General features: G+C 33.0%; 1 protein-coding gene across 1 annotated transcript in view; it reads right to left on the bottom strand.

The window, feature by feature from the left end:
* Positions 1–21480, bottom strand: part of LOC143256215 (zinc finger SWIM domain-containing protein 8 homolog) — a 93959-nt gene that overhangs the window by 61168 nt on the left and 11311 nt on the right. The window contains 4 exon segments of the mRNA XM_076513105.1: positions 6321–6415; positions 14436–14589; positions 15559–15732; positions 19854–19958. Of these exon segments, the coding sequence (XP_076369220.1) occupies positions 6321–6415; positions 14436–14589; positions 15559–15732; positions 19854–19890 (460 nt within the window). The 5' untranslated portion in view covers positions 19891–19958.

Below are 21480 nucleotides of genomic sequence, written 5' to 3'. Positions count from 1 at the left end.
GATAATAATTCATCATTAAGCATTCCTTGAACAAGTGTTTAAGATAATAATTCATGATTAAGCATTCCTTGAACAAGTGTTTAAGATAATAATTCATCATTAAGCATTCCTTGAACAAGTGTTTAAAATAATAATTCATCATTAAGCATTCCTTGAACAAGTGTTTAAGATCATAATTCATCATTAAGCAGTCCTTGAACAAGTGTTTAAGATAATAATTCATCATTAAGCAGTCCTTGAACAAGTGTTTAAGATAATAATTCATCATTAAGCAGTCCTTTAACAAGTGTTTAAGATAACAATTCATCATTAAACACTACTTGAACAAGTGTTTAAGATAATAATTCATCATTAAGCAGTCCTTGAACAAGTGTTTAAGATAATAATTCATCATTAAGCAGTCCTTGAACAAGTGTTTAAGATAATAATTCATGAGTAAGCATTCCTTGAACAAGTGTTTAAGATAATAATTCATCATTAAGCATTCCTTGAACAAGTGTTTAAGATAATAATTCATCATTAAGCATTCCTTGAACAAGTGTTTAAGATAATAATTCATCATTAAGCTTTCCTTGAACAAGTGTTTAAGATAATAATTCATTACTAAACATTCCTTGAACAAGTGTTTAAGATAATAATTCATTACTAAACATTCCTTGAACAAGTGTTTAAGATAATAATTCATTACTAAACATTCCTTGAACAAGTGTTTAAGATAATAATTCATTACTAAACATTCCTTGAACAAGTGTTTAAGATAATAATTCATTACTAAACATTCCTTGAACAAGTGTTTAAGATAATAATTCATTACTAAACATTCCTTGAACAAGTGTTTAAGATAATAATTCATTACTAAACATTCCTTGAACAAGTGTTTAAGATAATAATTCATTACTAAACATTCCTTGAACAAGTGTTTAAGATAATAATTCATTACTAAACATTCCTTGAACAAGTGTTTAAGATAATAATTCATTACTAAACATTCCTTGAACAAGTGTTTAAGATAATAATTCATTACTAAACATTCCTTGAACAAGTGTTTAAAATAATAATTCATTACTAAACATTCCTTGAACAAGTGTTTAAGATAATAATTCATTACTAAACATTCCTTGAACAAGTGTTTAAGATAATAATTCATTACTAAACATTCCTTGAACAAGTGTTTAAAATAATAATTCATTACTAAACATTCCTTGAACAAGTGTTTAAGATAATAATTCATTACTAAACATTCCTTGAACAAGTGTTTAAAATAATAATTCATTATTAAGTATTCCTTGAACAAGTGTTTAAAATAATAATTCATTATTAAGTATTCCTTGAACAAGTGTTTAAGATAATAATTCATGATTAAGCATTCCTTGAACAAGTGTTTAAGATAATAATTCATGATTAAGCATTCCTTGAACAAGTGTTTAAGATAATAATTCATGATTAAGCATTCCTTGAACAAGTGTTTAAGATAATAATTCATGATTAAGCATTCCTTGAACAAGTGTTTAAGATAATTCATTATTAAGCATTCCTTAAACAAGTGTTTAAGATAATTCATTACTAAACATTCCTTAAACAAGTGTTTAAAATAATAATTCATTACTAAACATTCCTTAAACAAGTGTTTAAAATAATAATTCATTACTAAACATTCCTTAAACAAGTGTTTAAAATAATAATTCATTACTAAACATTCCTTAAACAAGTGTTTAAAATAATAATTCATTACTAAACATTCCTCGGACAAGTGTTTAAAATAATAATTCATTATTAAGCATTCCTTGAACAAGTGTTTAAGATCATAATTCATTATTAAATATTCCTCGGACAAGTGTTTAAGATAATAATTCATGATTAAGCATTCCTCGAACAAGTGTTTAAGATAATAATTCATCATTAAGCAGTCCTTGAACAAGTGTTTAAGATAATAATTCATTACTAAACATTCCTTGAACAAGTGTTTAAGATAATAATTCATTACTAAACATTCCTTGAACAAGTGTTTAAGATAATAATTCATTACTAAACATTCCTTGAACAAGTGTTTAAGATAATAATTCATTACTAAACATTCCTTGAACAAGTGTTTAAGATAATAATTCATTATTAAGCAGTCCTTGAACAAGTGTTTAAGATAATAATTCATTATTAAGCAGTCCTTGAACAAGTGTTTAAGATAATAATTCATTATTAAGCAGTCCTTGAACAAGTGTTTAAGATAATTCATTACTAAACATTCCTTGAACAAGTGTTTAAGGTAATAATTCATTATTAAGCATTCCTTAAACAAGTGTTTAAGATAATTCATTATTAAGCATTCCTCAAACAAGTGTTTAAGATAATAATTCATTATAAACATTCCTCGAACAGTGTTTAAGATAATAATTCATTATTAAGCAGTCCTTGAGCAAGTGTTTAAGATAATAATTCATTATTAAGCAGTCCTTGAACAAGTGTTTAAGATAATAATTCATTATTAAGCAGTCCTTGAACAAGTGTTTAAGATAATAATTCATTATTAAGCATTCCTAGAACAAGTGTTTAAGATAATAAGTCATTATTAAGCATTTTTTGAAAGCTGAATAAAATTAACTAGATTACTTTTTATTCCACTGTATTGAAACAACAAATGATATAAATGCTTTATTAAATACATCTTATAAATGAAATAAAATAATCTTTACTATGGTTAAAAGGCCCAGTAGGTAACAATAGCTTGGTTTCCTGGCAGCACTCTCTGCCTAACAGCCTTGGTTCAGAAAATCACGAAACCTTCAAGAGAGACTGGAGTACATGTACATACAAATTAATTCAGGTCTCATTGTGAGCTCCAATGGGAATCTGTGCAAGATCTAACATCCCAAGTGACTCAGAATTAGTTATGAGGTGTCATAAGAAGCTCAAATGAGAACTGATGTAAGATCTGACACCTTTAATGACTCAGAATTACTTATTCAGGGATCATTAGAAGCTCCAATGGGAATCTGTGCAAGATCTAACATCCTGAGTGACTAGTATTACTCACTCATGTGCCATTAGAAGCTAAGATGAGAACTGGAGTAAAATCTATTGCCCTGAGTAACTTAAAATTACTTACTCAGATGTCATAAAAAGTTCAAATCAGAATTAGTGTAAGATCTGATACCCTGAGAAATGCATAATTACTTACTTCTGCATCATTAGAAGTTAAGATGAGAATTGGTGTCAGATCTGATACCCTGAGTGACTCAGAATTATTTATTTATGCATCATTAGAAGCTCAGATGAGAATTTCTGACACTGATGCAAAACAGTGATCTTACACATTATGAACATAACTTCATTATGTGTTTAAAAAATCTTATTATACTGTGACTATATACAGTAACAAGAAGTTTTATGGACATCCTGACTACATACACACAGTGTAACAAGATGTTTTGTAGATATCCTGACTATATAACACACAGTGTAACAAGAACTTTTGTAGACATCTTGACAACATACACACAGAGTAACTAGATGTTTTATGGACATATTGACTACATACACACAGAGTAACAAGATGTTTTATGGACATATTGACTACATACACACAGAGTAACAAGATGTTTTATGGACACCTTGACTATATAACACACAGTGTAACAAGATGTTTTATGGACACCTTGACTATATAACACACAGTGTAACAAGATGTTTTATGGATATCCTGACTATATAACACAGAGTAACAAGATGTTTTATGGACATATTGACTACATACACACAGAGTAACAAGATGTTTTATGGGCATCCTGACTATATAACACACAGTGTAACAAGATGTTTTATGGACATCCTGACTATATAACACACAGAGTAACAAGAAGTTTGGTAGACATCTTGACTACATACACACAGAGTAACAAGATGTTTTATGAACATCCTGACTATATAACACAGAGTAACAAGATGTTTTATGGACATACTGACTACATACACACAGAGTAACAAGATGGTTTATGGACATCTTGACTATATAACACACAGAGTAACAAGATGGTTTATGGACATCTTGACTATATAACACACAGAGTAACAAGATGGTTTATGGACATCTTGACTATATAACACACAGAGTAACAAGAAGTTTTGTGGAAATCTTCAAAACTAATTTCAAGTTCCTCTGTACTACTTCATGTTCCCTTTCCTGTAGCTACAAGTAAAATACATTTAATTAGGTCATACGTGTCCAATTTCCTTGCATAAAAATCTTTGTTTTTGTACCTCACAAAAAACTTGGCACAACAGAAAACTATGGTAATAAAATCAAGAACCAGTTATCAAAACAGTTAACGTTCTGTTGATCTGTTTATTAAACACTTTATTAAAACCTTAAATATTTTACTTCTATCATGATTTTGCAATATGTGTCACTGGAAAAATATAATACAGCAACCAAATGAAGTCACAAAAACATAAGTTTTGGAGGGATGAAGACTCTGTATCACTCATCAGTTCATCTCAAAATACAATAGTATCTGTATTTCTTAGGGCACATCTGTAAAGTGTTAAAAACAGTGCCAATGCATTCTGAATAGTTTGAGAACTTAAGATGAAAAGTGAAATGAACAAAGTTTCACTGCATCAATGAATTTATTAACAAAATTTGAAATTCTCTTTCAGTCATTACAAGTGAACCATAAGGGTTCAAAAAGCAATTTATATTAAGCCTTTTTTAACATTTAATTTTAAAAAGAATAATAAAAAGAACTGTTTAGGGTTACAACAAAAGAATACAGTCAGTCAAAAGCTAGAAACTTTGTTTTAGGCCTAAGAATGTTTCACAAAGACATGATACTTTGATGATTGTCAGTAAGAAAATATTACTGAAGTGTAAGGGGAAAATATGAAACACAGAATTATTTTCTGAAGCCCGAAAATTTAACTCTAGTGTCTTTATAACCAGATTGCTCATCTTACAAAAATAAATATTTAGTTTTATTTTTTTTCTGAAAGAAAAAGCCAATTTCAGTTTAGTTTATAAATTAATTTTACTTCAACAATACAAAGTACAGACCACCTAAATAGTTTATTTCCCATTGGTTCTGATACTATAATGTGATGTTCAATTATGTTTTTTATTCACAAAAATTTTATAATTTATTGCACACAGTATACACACACATCCAAAAATGTGTGTTAATCTGGACACACTACAATTTCACAAAACTACACTTACAGCATTCATTCATCCCAAAGTAAAAATCCCCTGGTACCATCAGTGATGACAAAAAAACCCACTTGTAGAGAAAATATATATATATATAAAAATGGCTGGTTTGGTTGAGAACATTTTTTTTTGCAAAAAAGCAAACAACATTTTGACCTTCTTCGGTCATCATCAGGTTCACAAAGAAAGAAAGAAAGAGGTAACTGACAAAGAGGTAATTAGACAAAATAAAACAATACTTCGTTAGCATCAATACGTTTTCTCCACAAATTGTAGAAAACATTATATGCACACACCTAGACAAAAAGCAAAATCAAATAACAAAAATAAATATATCCCACAATTCAAAAAATCACAAAACCATATACTGCTGCATACCATATATTCCTGACATCAGCAGAAAAATAACCAACATTTGGCAAAAACTAGTAACAAAATATGACATTCCAGTTAATACCAAATTTATTCAAAAACCAGGCACAAAACTAAGGTCTATACTATGTAACAACTACACTGACAAACACCACACCAACATTATTTATAAAATACAATGTGATAACTCCCACGACTTCGATATTGGAGAACCAAGTAAAAAAATGGAAACCAGACTCAAAGAACACAAAAAGTCACCTTCACACGTTTTCGAGCACTGAAAATCAAATAAACACAACATAACCATAGAAAACACCCAAATACTAAAAAAGAAACAAACATAAACAAATGCAAAATTAAAGAAACTTACTTATACAACAGCTCAAGCCCAAAATAAACCAAATCAAAGGAACACCTTTATACCTATATTAATAAATATAATCAAACATCTAAGCACGCCCTCTATATTCCTACACTCAGTTACACAACCCCCTTTCAAACATGTGGTCAGCTATTGGTCAGTTACCTCTTTCTTTCTTTGTAAACCTGACAATGACTAAAGGAGGCCAAAACGTTGTTTGCTCCTCTGCATAAAAAATTTTCTCAACCCAAACCAGCTGTTTTTACATATATATTTTCCCCTGGTACCATCCCATATAGGTAGATTTAAAAAAAAAAAACAACACTGACTGAAAAAAGCCACTAGTTTGATAATTATATGTATTGTAAGTTCTCAATCTGTGAAATATACCTATCTGCAATAATTCTTTCACAGCTTTTGCTTTGAAAAGGTGCTCCCCTCTTTGATATTCATCAGCACTTCCATTTGCCAGACATGAATACAATCTGTTGATAAAGAAAAACAAATACAATTCCACAAAACAGTCAAACAATGGAAAACCAAGTTTCTAATGGTTAAATCCCAAGAACAGTATGTAACATATATTCCTGAACAACAACTAAACATAACTCATGTTGATATCAAGTCAACCAATGAAATTTCTTTTATATTTAACAAAATGTGATTGCATTTATTATTCATATTACAAATATTTTTTTATTGGCACTTGTGCATAAAGTTAAGATAACAAGTAAATAACACACACAGTGTTTAAACTGCACACAAATAAAAACATTTCTAAAATATGGACTCCACATGTTTCAATGTTTTCTCCTGATTATGACATGGTAAACATCAAAACATGTAGAGGCCACATTTTAGAAATGTTTTTAACTATATATCAATTTTAACACTGTGTTGTGTATTATCTTAGCCATATAACAGTAATATGTGACATCATATGTAAGTAAATACTGCTCAACTACTAATCACAGCTTATTTCAACATTTAACTACTACACTCTAACACTTCACTGATAACTGACATCAGTAGAAGTAGTTTCAGTACAATATATCAATAACAGTTTCATCACAAACATTTATTTTCAATTTTTATAAATACTTTATTGTCAAAAATACAAACATACTGAAAACAGTAAATGCAATTTTGACAAATTAGTATTTTTTTTATTACTGATTATTTACTAAAGACAATATTTTGTATAATGTACAAAACACAGATCAACCAGTACAAAAAACATCCTATTTTATAGTTTGTTATTCACCATAAATTCCAGTTTTCTCTAGAATTGAGAAATTGAGAATGACTGTTCTACTTCTGTAATTAAATATAAAAATAAAATGTTAACTGGCTAGTGTTTGTTATAAGGTGATGTAATTCTGATAATGTTAACCGGCTAGTGTTTGTTATAAGGTGATGTAATTCTGATAATGTTAACCGGCTAGTGTTTGTTATAAGGTGATGTAATTCTGATAATGTTAACCGGCTAGTGTTTGTTATTAGGTGATGTAATTCTGATAATGTTAACTGGCTAGTGTTTGTTATAAGGTGATGTAATTCTGATAATGTTAACCGGCTGGTGTTTGTTATAAGGTGATGTAATTCTGATAATGTTAACCAGCTGGTGTTTGTTATTAGGTGCTGTAATTCTGATAATGTTAACTGGCTAGTATTTGTTATCAGCTGATGTAATTTTGATAATTTTTAAAAATGTAAAATGTTTGTCAATTTATAAAGCACCATTCAAATGTGATGGAACACACCTGTTACAATCACAAAACACACCTATTAGGATGACTAAACACACTTACTGAAATAGGTTCTCGAGTTAGGTTTCATCAACCCCAGTAAATTTTAATGTTTATTCTCATGTTTCTTTTCTGATATTAATAAAAGTAATCAAATGCATAAAGTAACCACTGAACAGTTGATTGAATGATTTAGTGTTTCATGGCACAAAGCAGCTAGACTATTTGTGCCAAATGTCTGGTAAAAAGGTAACAATAAATTAAATGTAGTAAAATACATAAATTGAAATGAAGGTAAAACAAAACATCATTAAAAAACAGAAAAAGCATAAAACCACTGTTGACACCTAGTGTACAATGTTAAGAGAGAAAGCAGAGTAAGAGAAGTTGTAAAGGACTTACTCTAGCAAAATGGTAATGATCATAACCCACCAGGAAGACTAACAGGTAAGTACAATAACCAACTTCAGTCACCTGAAGCTGGCCTTTCCAGTCCTGGTTCCAGGTTATGTGTCATTATGGCCAGTACCAAAAGTTAAAGTAATAAAAGTGTTAAAAGACATGCAGCAAAACTGTAATAATAACTCGCCAGGACAACTAACAGATAATTCAAACAGCAGCGTTAGTCACCTGAAGTTGGCCTTTCCAGTCCTGGTGTCAAGTTATTTAATGTTCTGGCCATTTTCCAATTTCAAATTGAACTAGAGAGGTTGAGACTCTTAAAAGGGAACCACAGTTAAAAAGGTGTAATGAATAAATATCAAACACTTTAATGAGATTAAAAAGATTAATGGTCATTAAAAAACTAAAATCTTTATCAAGGTCGACAGTGTCACCATCACCAATAACACTGTCCAATGTTATGAACAAACCTTGGGACAGAACATGTTTAAAATAGTGCCGTCGTTGAGTCGTAACGATTGCAAGAAAGTAAAATGTGGCTTACAGTGATTTGAGTGTTACACAGACTACACACTGGTGCAACAGTTCCAGATAAAAGAAAACAATGAGTTAAGAAACTGTGACCAATGCACTGTCTAGTTAGAACAGCTTCCTCCTTCCGAACCTTAAGGAAGCTAGACGACCAAAGCCCAATATACGGTTTTATTTGAAAAAGCTTGTTGTCGCGTTGCTCACTCCAAGTGGACTGCCAGTTGGCACGGAGCCAAGCCTTGAATACAGGACCATAGTCCATGTACAGAATAGGCACAGTGGTGATAGTGCCAGAGCAGATAAATTTAGCTGCCGTGTCTGCAAGCTTGTTCCCGCAAATACCAACGTGACCTGGTATCCAGAAAAACTGGATAGAAGTAGATGTTAATGAGAAATGGGCCAGTTGGTTTTGAATATCAGTAAGAACAGGGTGTGAGCCAATGTAAAGCAATTCCAGGGCCAGTAGAGAACTAAGCGGGTCAGTATAAATAGTGAAGTTGGAGTACTGCTTAGCTTCAATATGATCCAGGGCAAGAGATATGGTGTACAGTTCAGCAGTGAACACAGAAGCTGTAGAGGGGATTCTGCGAGCAACCACCGAACCGCAACAAACCATGGCAGAGCCCACAGAATTACCTGATTTGGAACCATCCGTATAAAGTGGAATGGAATGATTGTTTGAAAGATGTTCAGTAAATAAAAGACGGTACTTCCAATCGGGAGTACCTGCCTTTTTCAGATGACTTAAAGATAGGTCACATTTGGGGGCTGTACTAAGCCATGGTGGCATGGGCTGACCAGTGGATTCTGCAATGTTATCCAAGGACAGACCCAATTCATCCAATTGCACCTGGATGCAAAGGCCAAAAGCAGTAATGGCAGATTGTTTGTTCTGTAAAAGTATGGCCCACTGAGGAAGGAAAACACATCCCCAGGTGGAATGCTTTGGTAAGGAAAGAAGGTTTGAAGAATATAGTAAAGACAGTTGCAAACGGCAAAGGTGCAGAGAAGGTTCATGAGATTATAACTATAAGCTTTAAACTGTGGAGGTGCGGAAAGCCCCAGTGCAGAGTCAAATTCCTTGATGATGAATGGGGTCCCCACAGGGGATGATGTCCATTAAAGTCCCCCAGGATTGGAAAGGGAGACAGCAACTGTTCAATGAGAGCATCAAGGTCTGATTGATCATATGTCTCTCCACGGGACAGGTAGAGAAAACAAACAGTGATGGTATGACCCAAGGAAACACGGATGGCTATGGCCTCCAAGGGTGTGTGGAATGACAAAGACAGGGCAGGCACATGCTGATCAACCAATAGTGCCACCCCTCTATGTACTCATATATCACACAGCCTGTCATTTCTGTACAGAGAAAACTGCTAAATGGTGACTGTATCAGCAGGTTTTAGAAATGTTTTTTGTAAGGAAAGACATACAGGATGGTAGGAAGCAATCAGTGTTTTGATATCATCCAGATTAGAACGTAAACCTCGACAGTCCCATTGTATCAAGGTGACCATTTTTAATGATGGGTAGGGGAAGTGGCTGGAGAACCCTTCTGTTTATGACCACATCTTTTTTCCTTACTGTCCTTATTCGGAGGAGGTCTATCGACCTTCATGGATCCTGCCCTGGGTCGATTGGACAGGTCTTTGTTGTTGGAAGGGGATTCCACTGACTGAGGACACGAACGAATGATTGTTTTGCATCTTGGGGTGGGAGAAAAAGATGTATCAGAAGAAATGTCTGTATTTGAAACCAAAGGATGTGGATCTTGAGGTTTGTTGGAATGTTTGGGAGGAACAGAGATGGGTGTAGAAGTCGATTGATCAACCTTTCTAACCATGGAGGTCAAAAGGCTTTTCATTTTTTTGAAAATGATTCTTTTGGAGGCACTGAGACATCTGTCTGCACTCCCACTGTAGTTGTGGAACAAAGTGCAGCAGCATATGTCTGAGATGGAATGGCAGACAGCAATTTCCAAGCCTTAGGATAACTAATGTTATGAGTCGTTTTCAAACGCTGCACCTCTTTTTCTTCCAACCATTTTGGGCAAGAATGAAAGTAGGAAGGGTGAGAACCACTGCAGTTGACACAATGTGGGTCTGTGTTACACTCACAGGCATAGTGGTCCTTGCCACCACAATGAGCACATGTCTTTGAGCACCACGACATAATGTCTTTGAGTGGCCGAACATCTGACATTGGAAACATCAGAGAGGGTTTGGAATGTACGGCCGTACCCTGCAATTTAGGTAACCTGCCTTGATGGTGGCAGGTGCACATGGTGATGTAAATGTCAAAACGAGGATATATGTTGGCAGTGTAGCTCCATCTTTGCGAGTGGAGATGCACCTCACTGCAGAAACTCCTTGAGTGGAGAGACCAGTGAGAATCTCTGACTCAGGGACGTTCTTCAAATCTCTCTCAACAATAACTCCTCATGATGAAATCAAGATCGCATGAGGGGTAACCTCAATAGGTGCATCCCCAGTTGCCTTTGAATTCAAGAGGAGTTCACTGTGTTGGGATGTGGATGTTTCAACCAGTATGTCTCCAGATCAAAGCTTCTTTACTGACTTTGGAGAGCCAGCAAGTCCCTCTAGTCCCTTCTGAATAAAAAAGGATGACATTTGCCCTAAAGGTTTTTCTGAAAGAGAATGTAATATAAGAAAATGAGGTACGTGAGTTACAGATGTTGAAGATTGCTGCTCAGAGTCTTCAAGACGTGGTCGTTTACCTATTGAGTGCTTTTTCACTATTTTATTTAAATTTTTTGTAGGAGGACTATAAAAAAAAGGAAAATTTCAGTACTCATTGACTCCACCCACCATGCAGCCCTTCGAGGGGATGCACTACAATGTCATGCAAGAACATTGCAACAACATCAGGGTTTCGTGAGCACTATACCCAAACACCAGCATCAGACACAATGTCCACAACACCCTTTGAGAACTTCCAACACTGGTACTTGGTTGACTCTAGCCCAAGTGGACCAGCTGATTGACCCAAGGGGGGCCACCCAAAGGCCGCCCGTCCACAGGAATTCAAGGCCAAAGTGGTGTGTTAGGATTGGACCCGTCAACCACCAGGATCCTCTCCTCCCCTTCACTGGTCGCCACGCACACCAACCACATGGGTGGATGTTTAGATCATAGAGGAGGTAAAGTGAAAGAACAGAACCTTCCCTGGGAGGTCCCCTCACTGCATACAGGAATCCACACCGAGGGACCACTGAACAGAACAGATAAATTATCAAAGTCGGCTGTAAGCAACAACTTCATTACAATAATACATGAAACACAGCTATAGTGCCATTACATAATTCTTTATTGCACTGATCCAAAAGCACTGAAGAAGCATGGATCCATTACTACGTAAAGTCAGTTTAACTCCATGTGCACTGGTGGGTGCCAATGTGTGCATGTGACAACCTTTTATAATGTCATGAACAGGGTATTATACATTCAACATCAGAGATATTAACTATTCATTTTTACCCTACATTACTAACTTAGCAAGAGTTGGTGGTTAAGGAGAATAGATAACACACACAAAATATATAAATATACTGAAAAGTACTGTAGCTGTGTATCTTAGATGTTTCATTGGTTGTGCAAACTGAGGAATGGACCAAAGTATCTTCATTCTTTCCATGAGTATCATCTTGCTCTCTGACTTATCACCAAAGTATCTTCATTCTTTCCATGAGTATCATCTTGCTCTCTGACTTATCAACAAAGTATCTTCATTCTTTCCATGAGTATTATCTTGCTCTCTGATTTATCACAGTCCCAGTCATATCTAAATAACACTATGTAACACAAATTTTGTTCCTGAATAATGTGTTATTTCTTAATTGCTTATGTTGTAAAAGTACAGAAAATGGCCATTATTCCCTTCAAACTTTGCTTTTGTGACCTGGATAACAAAATTTAGAAATTAACATATTTTCTATGTAAAAATGGGCAAATTTGCACATTTTCATTTACATAAGTTCTGAATAAAACAACATATGAATCAAGATTTACATGTATTTACACTGAAGTTATACAAAAATGTTTAGAAGTGAGTAGTTTCTGAAGATTTACGACTGTAATTTAAATTATTTTCACGTATCAGCCCCCAAATATAGTCTCCCATCATGTTTTAGTTATACCCTCCCAGCAATTGGAAAATAACACTTTCTGCCCAGGAACAAGAAGTAAAAATTTTGTTACATAGTGTTATCAATTCAGAAATATCAAGTGCAAATAGCTTTTTAAGTTACCTCATGTTTTGTATAAAACAGACTTGTACATGACACTACAAGTTTGAAACACTTCAGGTATGTACATATAATAAATTCGAAATTATAGTCAATAATACTTCACCAATACAGGATCACTTCAAAGCTCACGAACAGTGAGCTAATGAAGTCTGGCTATATTGGTTCATGCTGTTCCAGATATTCAGTGGTTTTAAAATATAAGCAGATCAATTAACCTAGAAAGATATTTCAAATTATACAATTTAACTTACACATGTCAGTCTGATGTGGTTATTAAAAATGTCTTTTTTTTATTAAATTATCTATAAACATACCTTCACTTCACATATTTTCACATGCAATCAGTGATTATGTAAATTGATTACATCGAAGTTCAATTATTTTAATAAACTGAAATGAGCAAATAACCTATAACAGTGCCAACATGTTATTTATGCACTTGAGTGAACAACCATTTGACATGACAAAATATTAAGGGCAGAGATATAAATATTGTATCCATAGAAAAAAACTAACACAAAAATTCTTACGATATGATTAAATTTATACATAAATCTGCATAAGGGTCACACATTATAACAATCTTGAGTATGCAAATCAGCCAGCCCCATGACAACCACAGCTGGTGGGATGGACTTTTAATATTGTTTGTTGTTTTGTAGGTATTATGATGTTGCATAAACTGTTCAGGCTATATAAATGACACATTCAACAATATACACCTTAATCAAGAAAGATATCCACCTGGAAAATTGATACAAACTGGTTCTAAGACTTGTCCATTCAAACAATGCACACATAAAGCAGCTGTACAATGAAATAGGTGTTCATCTTAATTAATATACAAGTTAAATTACTGAAATTCATATGGATTTCTGTGTGATTAGACTCTTGATATGGGTAACCAATGTGTTTGTACATTTGATGGATTATGTAATGCATGCAGAGAGGAATGTGATGCTTTTGACATGACAGCCTTATGAGGGAGCCTTTTGCAATGAAAACAATCAGAAGTGAGTATGTGGAACGTGGTGACATTGTGAGGTTAAAATAACAAATTTAAACTTTGTATATAAATGTTAAAAAACCAAACAATTTCCTAAATACCCAAGTATATTCTGATTGATGGTGTTTAGTGCAGAGAATTTCCAAATTACAGCAAGTAATTTTTTTAAATTATCCCATATTAATATAGGGCTGAAAGTGAACCACTTCCAAGACTCATTTTGGGAAATAAATTCTATCCCAAATTCCTGAACTTTGCTTTGACACAGTGAGTCCATTTACTGCCAATTATCTTATAACATCTTATTTGAATTATAAGGAAAAATTACACTTAAATTAAATTTTAAAATTGTATATGAATTTTTAAAACTTTAATAGTAACTCAGTGACTGATCATTATTATTTCAACCTCTGCTCCTGTATAAAATCAGAAAAAAACAACAAACTTATATTGAGACAAGAAAAATCAAACAACGGAAAAGATGTCCCAACATTTACTAATTATCTTTCATTTCTTTTCCTAAAAAAACTATCCAAAATAAGTTATACCTTATATCCTCTTCATTTTCTGGAAAACTCCAGAATGCTATACGAAGCTGAAGTTGTTCTGGTACTGGTGGATAAACTCGTTCAACAACTTCAAAAGGAATATGTGCAGCAACCTGTCGTGCTGCTAGCTCAACTAAGGTCAAGTGTTGTTCTTCTAAAAGTGGGCAGTAATGAGAAAGTTAACATTCAACTAATAGTAAAAAACAAACAAACATTCTTACAACTATTATACATTATACTAGAAAAGTATTGTAATGCTATTTCATTACTTCTCATATTATACCATAAATGCAAGGAAAAAAAATCATTTTTTTTACTCCAACAATGAATCTGAGTTACACCCTTTAGTTTAAACATTGACAGAAGAAAATCAATATTTTCAGAAAAAAATATAAATATCAGACAATAATCTATTTTGGCTTCATTAATATGGACACAAGTGAGCTAAAAGTGTACATCCCAACAAACTACTTTACAATGAACTTAAGTGAATAACATCACACTACAACGTAATTTACAGTTCAGATTTTAATATTATCTAAGTTGTAATTACTTAGTTTCAAATCAAATATTAAATTGTCATTCACTACTTATCTTCATCATGACTCATCTCTACTTTCTATTCCCCATTTCACTTTTTCTTTCTATCACATTATGGGCTTCAGCATTCATACTATAGATACTGATAAGCCAGCCCCTCCTAATATTCCTGCAGTGTCTCACACAACACTTCCTTTTATCTCTATTTTGTGAATACCCCCAACCCTGCTAATCTAGAAAACCAGCTAAATTGAATTACAATAGTTATTGGATGTTCTATATGATTGCCTAAGACAATGTAGTGATTAATGAAAGCTTGCCAAGTTTCATGTAGATAACACTGGTAAATTCAGATATAGTATTATTTCTTCATGGTTACTGGGTTGGTGACAACAAACAAGCTCATAAATAGTAAAAAATACATTATTATTACATACTTTTAACATGTTGTACAGAGGTTGTCTTTGTGTACTTTTACACAAATAATTAATCTACAGCAATGCAAAGATACAAGTAAATGATATTTTTTTAATACAAAAAATTAAAATATAATTATCTTCCTGAGAAATGGACCTGCCCTTACTACAAAAATAGCCTGATGAGCCACAACTGTTTCCATTTGGCTTCTTCCACCCACGCCAATTGTTGCAAAGACTTTCTGGCTCACTTATCCAAGAGCAGAGGGAGTCTTCCTCGAAACGATCACTGTCTTCAAATGAAAAGCGGTCTCCTTCATCCCAGTCAAACATGCCTGTAACTTCCATAAACTTTTAAAATTTATAAACCAGCTTGGTTGATAAAGCACTATTTCTCATTGAAAACAAATAGTCCAGGCACCATATTTATTCATGTACAATACATATTCCAAAATACAGTCTCTGAAAAGATGAGAAATCAGTATTATAATGTGCATGTGACATGAAAAACAATGTCCAAGAAAACCATGCCTTGGCCACAAGGTAGTACTGACTACTGCCATTTGCAACATACTCACTCACTTCGATACACACAGACTATAACACACTTACTGGTTGAAACACACTCACTTCGATACACACAGACTATAACACACTTACTGGTTGAAACACACTCACTTCGATACACACAGACTATAACACACTTACTGGTTGAAACACACTCACTTCGATACACACAGACTATAACCCACTTATGGATTGAAACACACTCACTTCCTTACTTAGATACACACAGACTAACCCACTTATGGATTGAAACACACTCACTTCCTTACTTAGATACACACAAACTAACCCACTTATGGATTGAAACACACTCACTTCCTTACTTAGATACACACAGACTAACCCACTTATGGATTGAAACACACTCACTTCCTTAATTAGATACACAAAGACTAACCCACTTATGGATTGAAACACACTCACTTCCTTACTTAGATACACACAGACTAACCCAATTATGGATTGAAACACACTCACTTCCTTACTTAGATACACACAGACTAACCCACTTATGGATTGAAACACACTCACTTCCTTACTTAGATACACACAGACTAACCCACTTATGGATTGAATCACACTCACTTCCTTACTTAGATTCAGACTTATACACTCTCAGGTTAAAAATATTCCAGAACCTTTCAAGCTTTTCAGTAATTAAATAAAACAATTCATACAAAACTATCAATTTTAAGTCTGTTGTTAATACAAATAAAAAAAAAAAAAAACATGAAGTTCAATTTTTTTGAATGCCTAAATAATCAAAATTATTTTGTAAATCCAGCATGCCATTTTTTTTTCCTTTTCTTAGACAATCAAACATTGTATATTAAATGTATTCCAAAGCCAGGGCATTGACAAACCTAATCATAAGATATTTCAAGGCCAGGGCCCTAACAAACCTAATCACAAAGTATTTCAAGGCCAGGGCCCTAACAATCCTAATTCCAACAAGGTATTTCAAGGCCAGGGCCCTAACAATCCTAATTCCAACAAGGTATTTCAAGGCCAGGGCCCTAAGAAACCTAATTCCAACAAGGTATTTCAAGGCCAGGGCATTAACAAACCTAATTTCAACAAGGTATTTCAAGGCCAGGGCATTAACAAACCTAATTCCAACAAGGTATTTCAAGGCCAGGGCATTAACAAACCTAATTCCAACAAGGTATTTCAAGGCCAGGGCATTAACAAACCTAATCACAACAAGGTATTTCAAGGCCAGGGCATTAACAAACCTAATCACAACAAGGTATTTCAAGGCCAGGGCATTAACAAACCTAATCACAACAAGGTATTTCAAGGCCAGGGCATTAACAAACCTAATCACAAGGTATTTAAAGGCCAAAGCATTAACAAACCTAATCACAAGGTAATCCAAAGCCACGGCCCTAACGAAGCTATTTCAACATAATAAAAACTAGATTGGCAGTTGACAGCATCTTTATTGGTTATAATTGCACAACTTTCACTGGGGTTCTCTATCCAACAGATTACAATTTGTTGGCACTCCCTTCATTAAATATTTAATTGGTTTTGTGAAAATCAAGAGAATAAAACCAGTTCAGAGATCTTCAGACAACAGTACTGGTTGGAACAATAATTTAAAAAGTAATTCATATGTGGTACAAAGACAAAAAAGTTACTTTTTTAAAGCTGAAATACCACAGTTGTGTTTTCTTAACAAACAATTTTATAAAAGATATCCCACATTCCTATGTTCACTTTGTCTTTGCAAAACATGGGATAATTAATTGCCAACAATATATTATAGTATCATATGTCTTGAGCTTCAAGTAAATATGCTGAAGGCCTCAAGACACAAAAAATAAAACATTATTCCAATACACTATGTAGCAATGGTACTACATAACACTATGCAACAATGGTACTACATAACACTATGTAACAAATTTTTTACTTTTTCTTGTTCCTGGACATAAAGTGTTATTTCCCAATTGCTTATGCCTAAAATAAATGGAACACACCGATTTTTCTCTTCAAACTTTGCTTTTGTGACCTGGGATCATATAACAAAAATATGATGGGAAACTATATTTGGGGGCTGATACATGACAGTGATTTACATTACAGTCCCAAATATGTTGTTTTATTCAGACCTTATGTAAATGAAAATGTGCAAATTTGCCTGTTTTTACATATAAAATAGGTTAATTTCTAAATTTCATTATCCAGGTAACAAAAGGAAAGTTTGAATGGAATAAGCCATTTTCTGTACTTTTACAACTTAAGCAATTAAGAAATAACACATACTATCCTGAAACAAAATTTGTGTTACATAGTGTTATCAGCTAGTTTTGTTACCTAGAGACACCTTACAATCATTACTTCCTAAACCTACAGTTTTCTTTTGTAAATGTTTTTATCGGACATATTCTGTTTCTAGTACAATCACATAAGTTAACACATCGTTAGCATTCACTATGTTGCTTAGCATGAGTAACAAAGATATTTACACAAAGTTCAAGGACAAACTGCATACTATATGATTTTAATTTCATTCACTATATTGTATTCACTAAGACATATCAGATACACTGTAGGTGAATTTCTTTAAGAATTAGTCTGAATGTAAGAAATGTCAGACTTAAAGTTTATGTTCTCATGTGTGTTTGTTAGTATTGTATTACCTGATGTCATTTCTACAGCCTCAAGGCTGAGATGTCTAACTTCAGTTTTGTGCACATGTATAGTTACTTAAGTTGTAGAATAATTGTTGGAAGTAAACAGTTTTATGTTCATTATGTTATGACTGTTTAAAAGATACACTTAAAGCTACTCCTCCAAACCACATTTAGATAGTTTATCTATTCTAAACTGTACTTTACAGTATTATTTTCACACAAGAAAAAATAAGTGTGTTAGCTCTCTACCGCATACATTATGAAAATGTAGAAAAAAAAGTATTGTCTTTGAATTTCTTACTTAAATAGGTCTACAGTACAAAAATATGTTTTTGCAGAATATATTTCAGTAAGTTATAGATAGGTACATTATCCAAAAATATTATTGTTCAAACAAGAAACCAAGAACAATAATTATGCAGTTTAGTTAGACAGTTTCCTGGAAGTAACAGCATTGAAATACAGACCTAAGGCATTCACATGCATATTAAGCAACAAAGATGTATTTGTTAGCTGTATCTTACAACATGAAATAGAGGGTTGACATAATATTATCAGCTTTTTTTTATTTCTGTTATAAATTTTCACAATAAAATTATGGCTGCTCTAAATTTGGAGATATCATGTATTCACCACAAGATATACAAAGAGTTCTGTCTACACTTCAAAGGAATTTGACCTCTGTAGACCTAGAAAATCATGTTTCAATTCTGCTTTCTACATCAATGTACATACAGGAAACAGCCTACTCTGAACCGATACTGGGTTAACACAATTTAGTTTTTTTTTAACACAGAACCAGTTTTTTTGTTTGTTAAGTTTTCCTTTGTCAGTTATCTCTTGTTTATGTCTAACTTTCACACACACACACACACACACACTCAAAAAATAGGTAATTTGTAACATAACAGGTTCAACAAACATTAACATCAAGAATAATACATGAATTGTACAAATGAAAACAAAATTCCAGTTAAATATTGTAAACTAATTTTTATTTACTAAGATAATGCAAAAATTATGATGAACATACTTGTTATTTTTGTAAAATTGGAGTTTTTGAAGTTGCAGAAAAACAAACTAACTATAAAGATTTTTAGTAACCAAAAATTCCAATTAACAAAAAGTACAGTAATGATTGTACAACACTGATGACAACTCACACTAGATTTCAAAAAATCCTTTCAAATCACTTTAGAACTTCATCTCATTATAAGATAACTGTTTATTGAAATAGTACTACAAATACTCACTTCTCAAGTACAATTGATACGTTGACTGACTACACATTCAAGATAAGGACTGGTCTGATCAGTTAGGGAAGAAACTGACCATTTTCAGACACCAACATGAGGAAACTATGTAGAAAATAAAACATAATCAGTTTGTCCTCTCCAACATAAAACACTCTCTGATACATGGCATATACACATAAAAATAATTATAAAAAGAGACGTGAGCTTCACTGACAATATGTAAGCTTATTGCAGAAATTCTTTTATCATTCTATAGACAGAAATGAAACTTCGTGATACAAAAAACTGAATAAAATTGTAATTACTACTGACACAAGAAAAAAATCCTAGTTATTTTAGCTTGAAAACAGTTCATTATTCCAATGTTCTCACAAATTTATCACAGATCAAATGCTCTTCAAATGCCACTTCCCAATCACACAACCATCTTTCATTGACACTCAACTCAGATATCACTCTCCAATCACATGGTCATATTTTATTAACACACTATTTTCAATCATCACTTCCCAATCACATGGCTACCTTTTATTGATGCTAAATTCAAACACCACTCTCCAATCACATGGCCACCCTTTACTGATACTCAATTCAAACACCACTCTCCAATCACATGACCATCATTTATTGATAGTCAATTCAAACATCACTCTCCAATCACATGACCATCATTTATTGATAGTCAATTCTAACATCACTCTCCAATCACATGACCATCATTTATTGATAGTCAATTCAAACATCACTCTCCAATCACATGACCATCATTTATTGATAGTCAATTCAAACACCACTCTCAAATCACATGACCATCATTTATTGATAGTCAATTCAAACACCACTCTCCAATCACATGGCCACCCTTTATTGATACTCAATTCAAACACCACTCTCCAATCACATGGCTATCCTTTATTGATGCTAAATTCAAACACCACTCTCTAATCACATGGCCACCCTTTATTGATACTCCATTCAAACACCACTCTCCAATCACATGGCCACCCTTTATTAATAGTCAATTCAAACACCACTCTCAAATCACATGACCAACATTTATTGATAGTCAATTCAAACACCACTCTCCAATCACATGGCCACCCTTTATTGATAGTCAATTCAAACACCACTCTCCAATCACATGGCCACCCTTTATTGATACTCAATTCAAACACCACTCTCTAATCACATGGCCACCCTTTATTGATACTCCATTCAAACACCACTCTCCAATCACATGGCCACCCTTTATTGATACTCAATTCAAACACCACTCTCCAATCACATGGCCACCCTTTATTGATGCTAAATTCAAACACCACTCTCCAATCACATAACCATCCTTTACTGACACTCAAATTATTTTTAACATTTAACAGCTGCTATTTTTCATTATGACCATTTATCTTTTCCTCTAAAAATGTTCTGATAAAATTTAGAGATGACAAATAAACATTTATTACTTAACATTCAAACAAATTTACAACTCAAAGAACAAAATGTCTCTTAAAATAAATGCTTTATGCATTGACAGCCCTGTTTAATCATTCTTTCCAACATATTTTGACAGATAAAAATACAAGTCATAACAAAGTTGACTTACACACAAGGTACAGAATAGAAA

The sequence above is a fragment of the Tachypleus tridentatus genome, chromosome 7 (genome assembly GCF_004210375.1).
Source record: "Tachypleus tridentatus isolate NWPU-2018 chromosome 7, ASM421037v1, whole genome shotgun sequence".
Taxonomy (NCBI): domain Eukaryota; kingdom Metazoa; phylum Arthropoda; class Merostomata; order Xiphosura; family Limulidae; genus Tachypleus; species Tachypleus tridentatus.
This window is presented reverse-complemented; position numbering and strand designations above follow the sequence as displayed.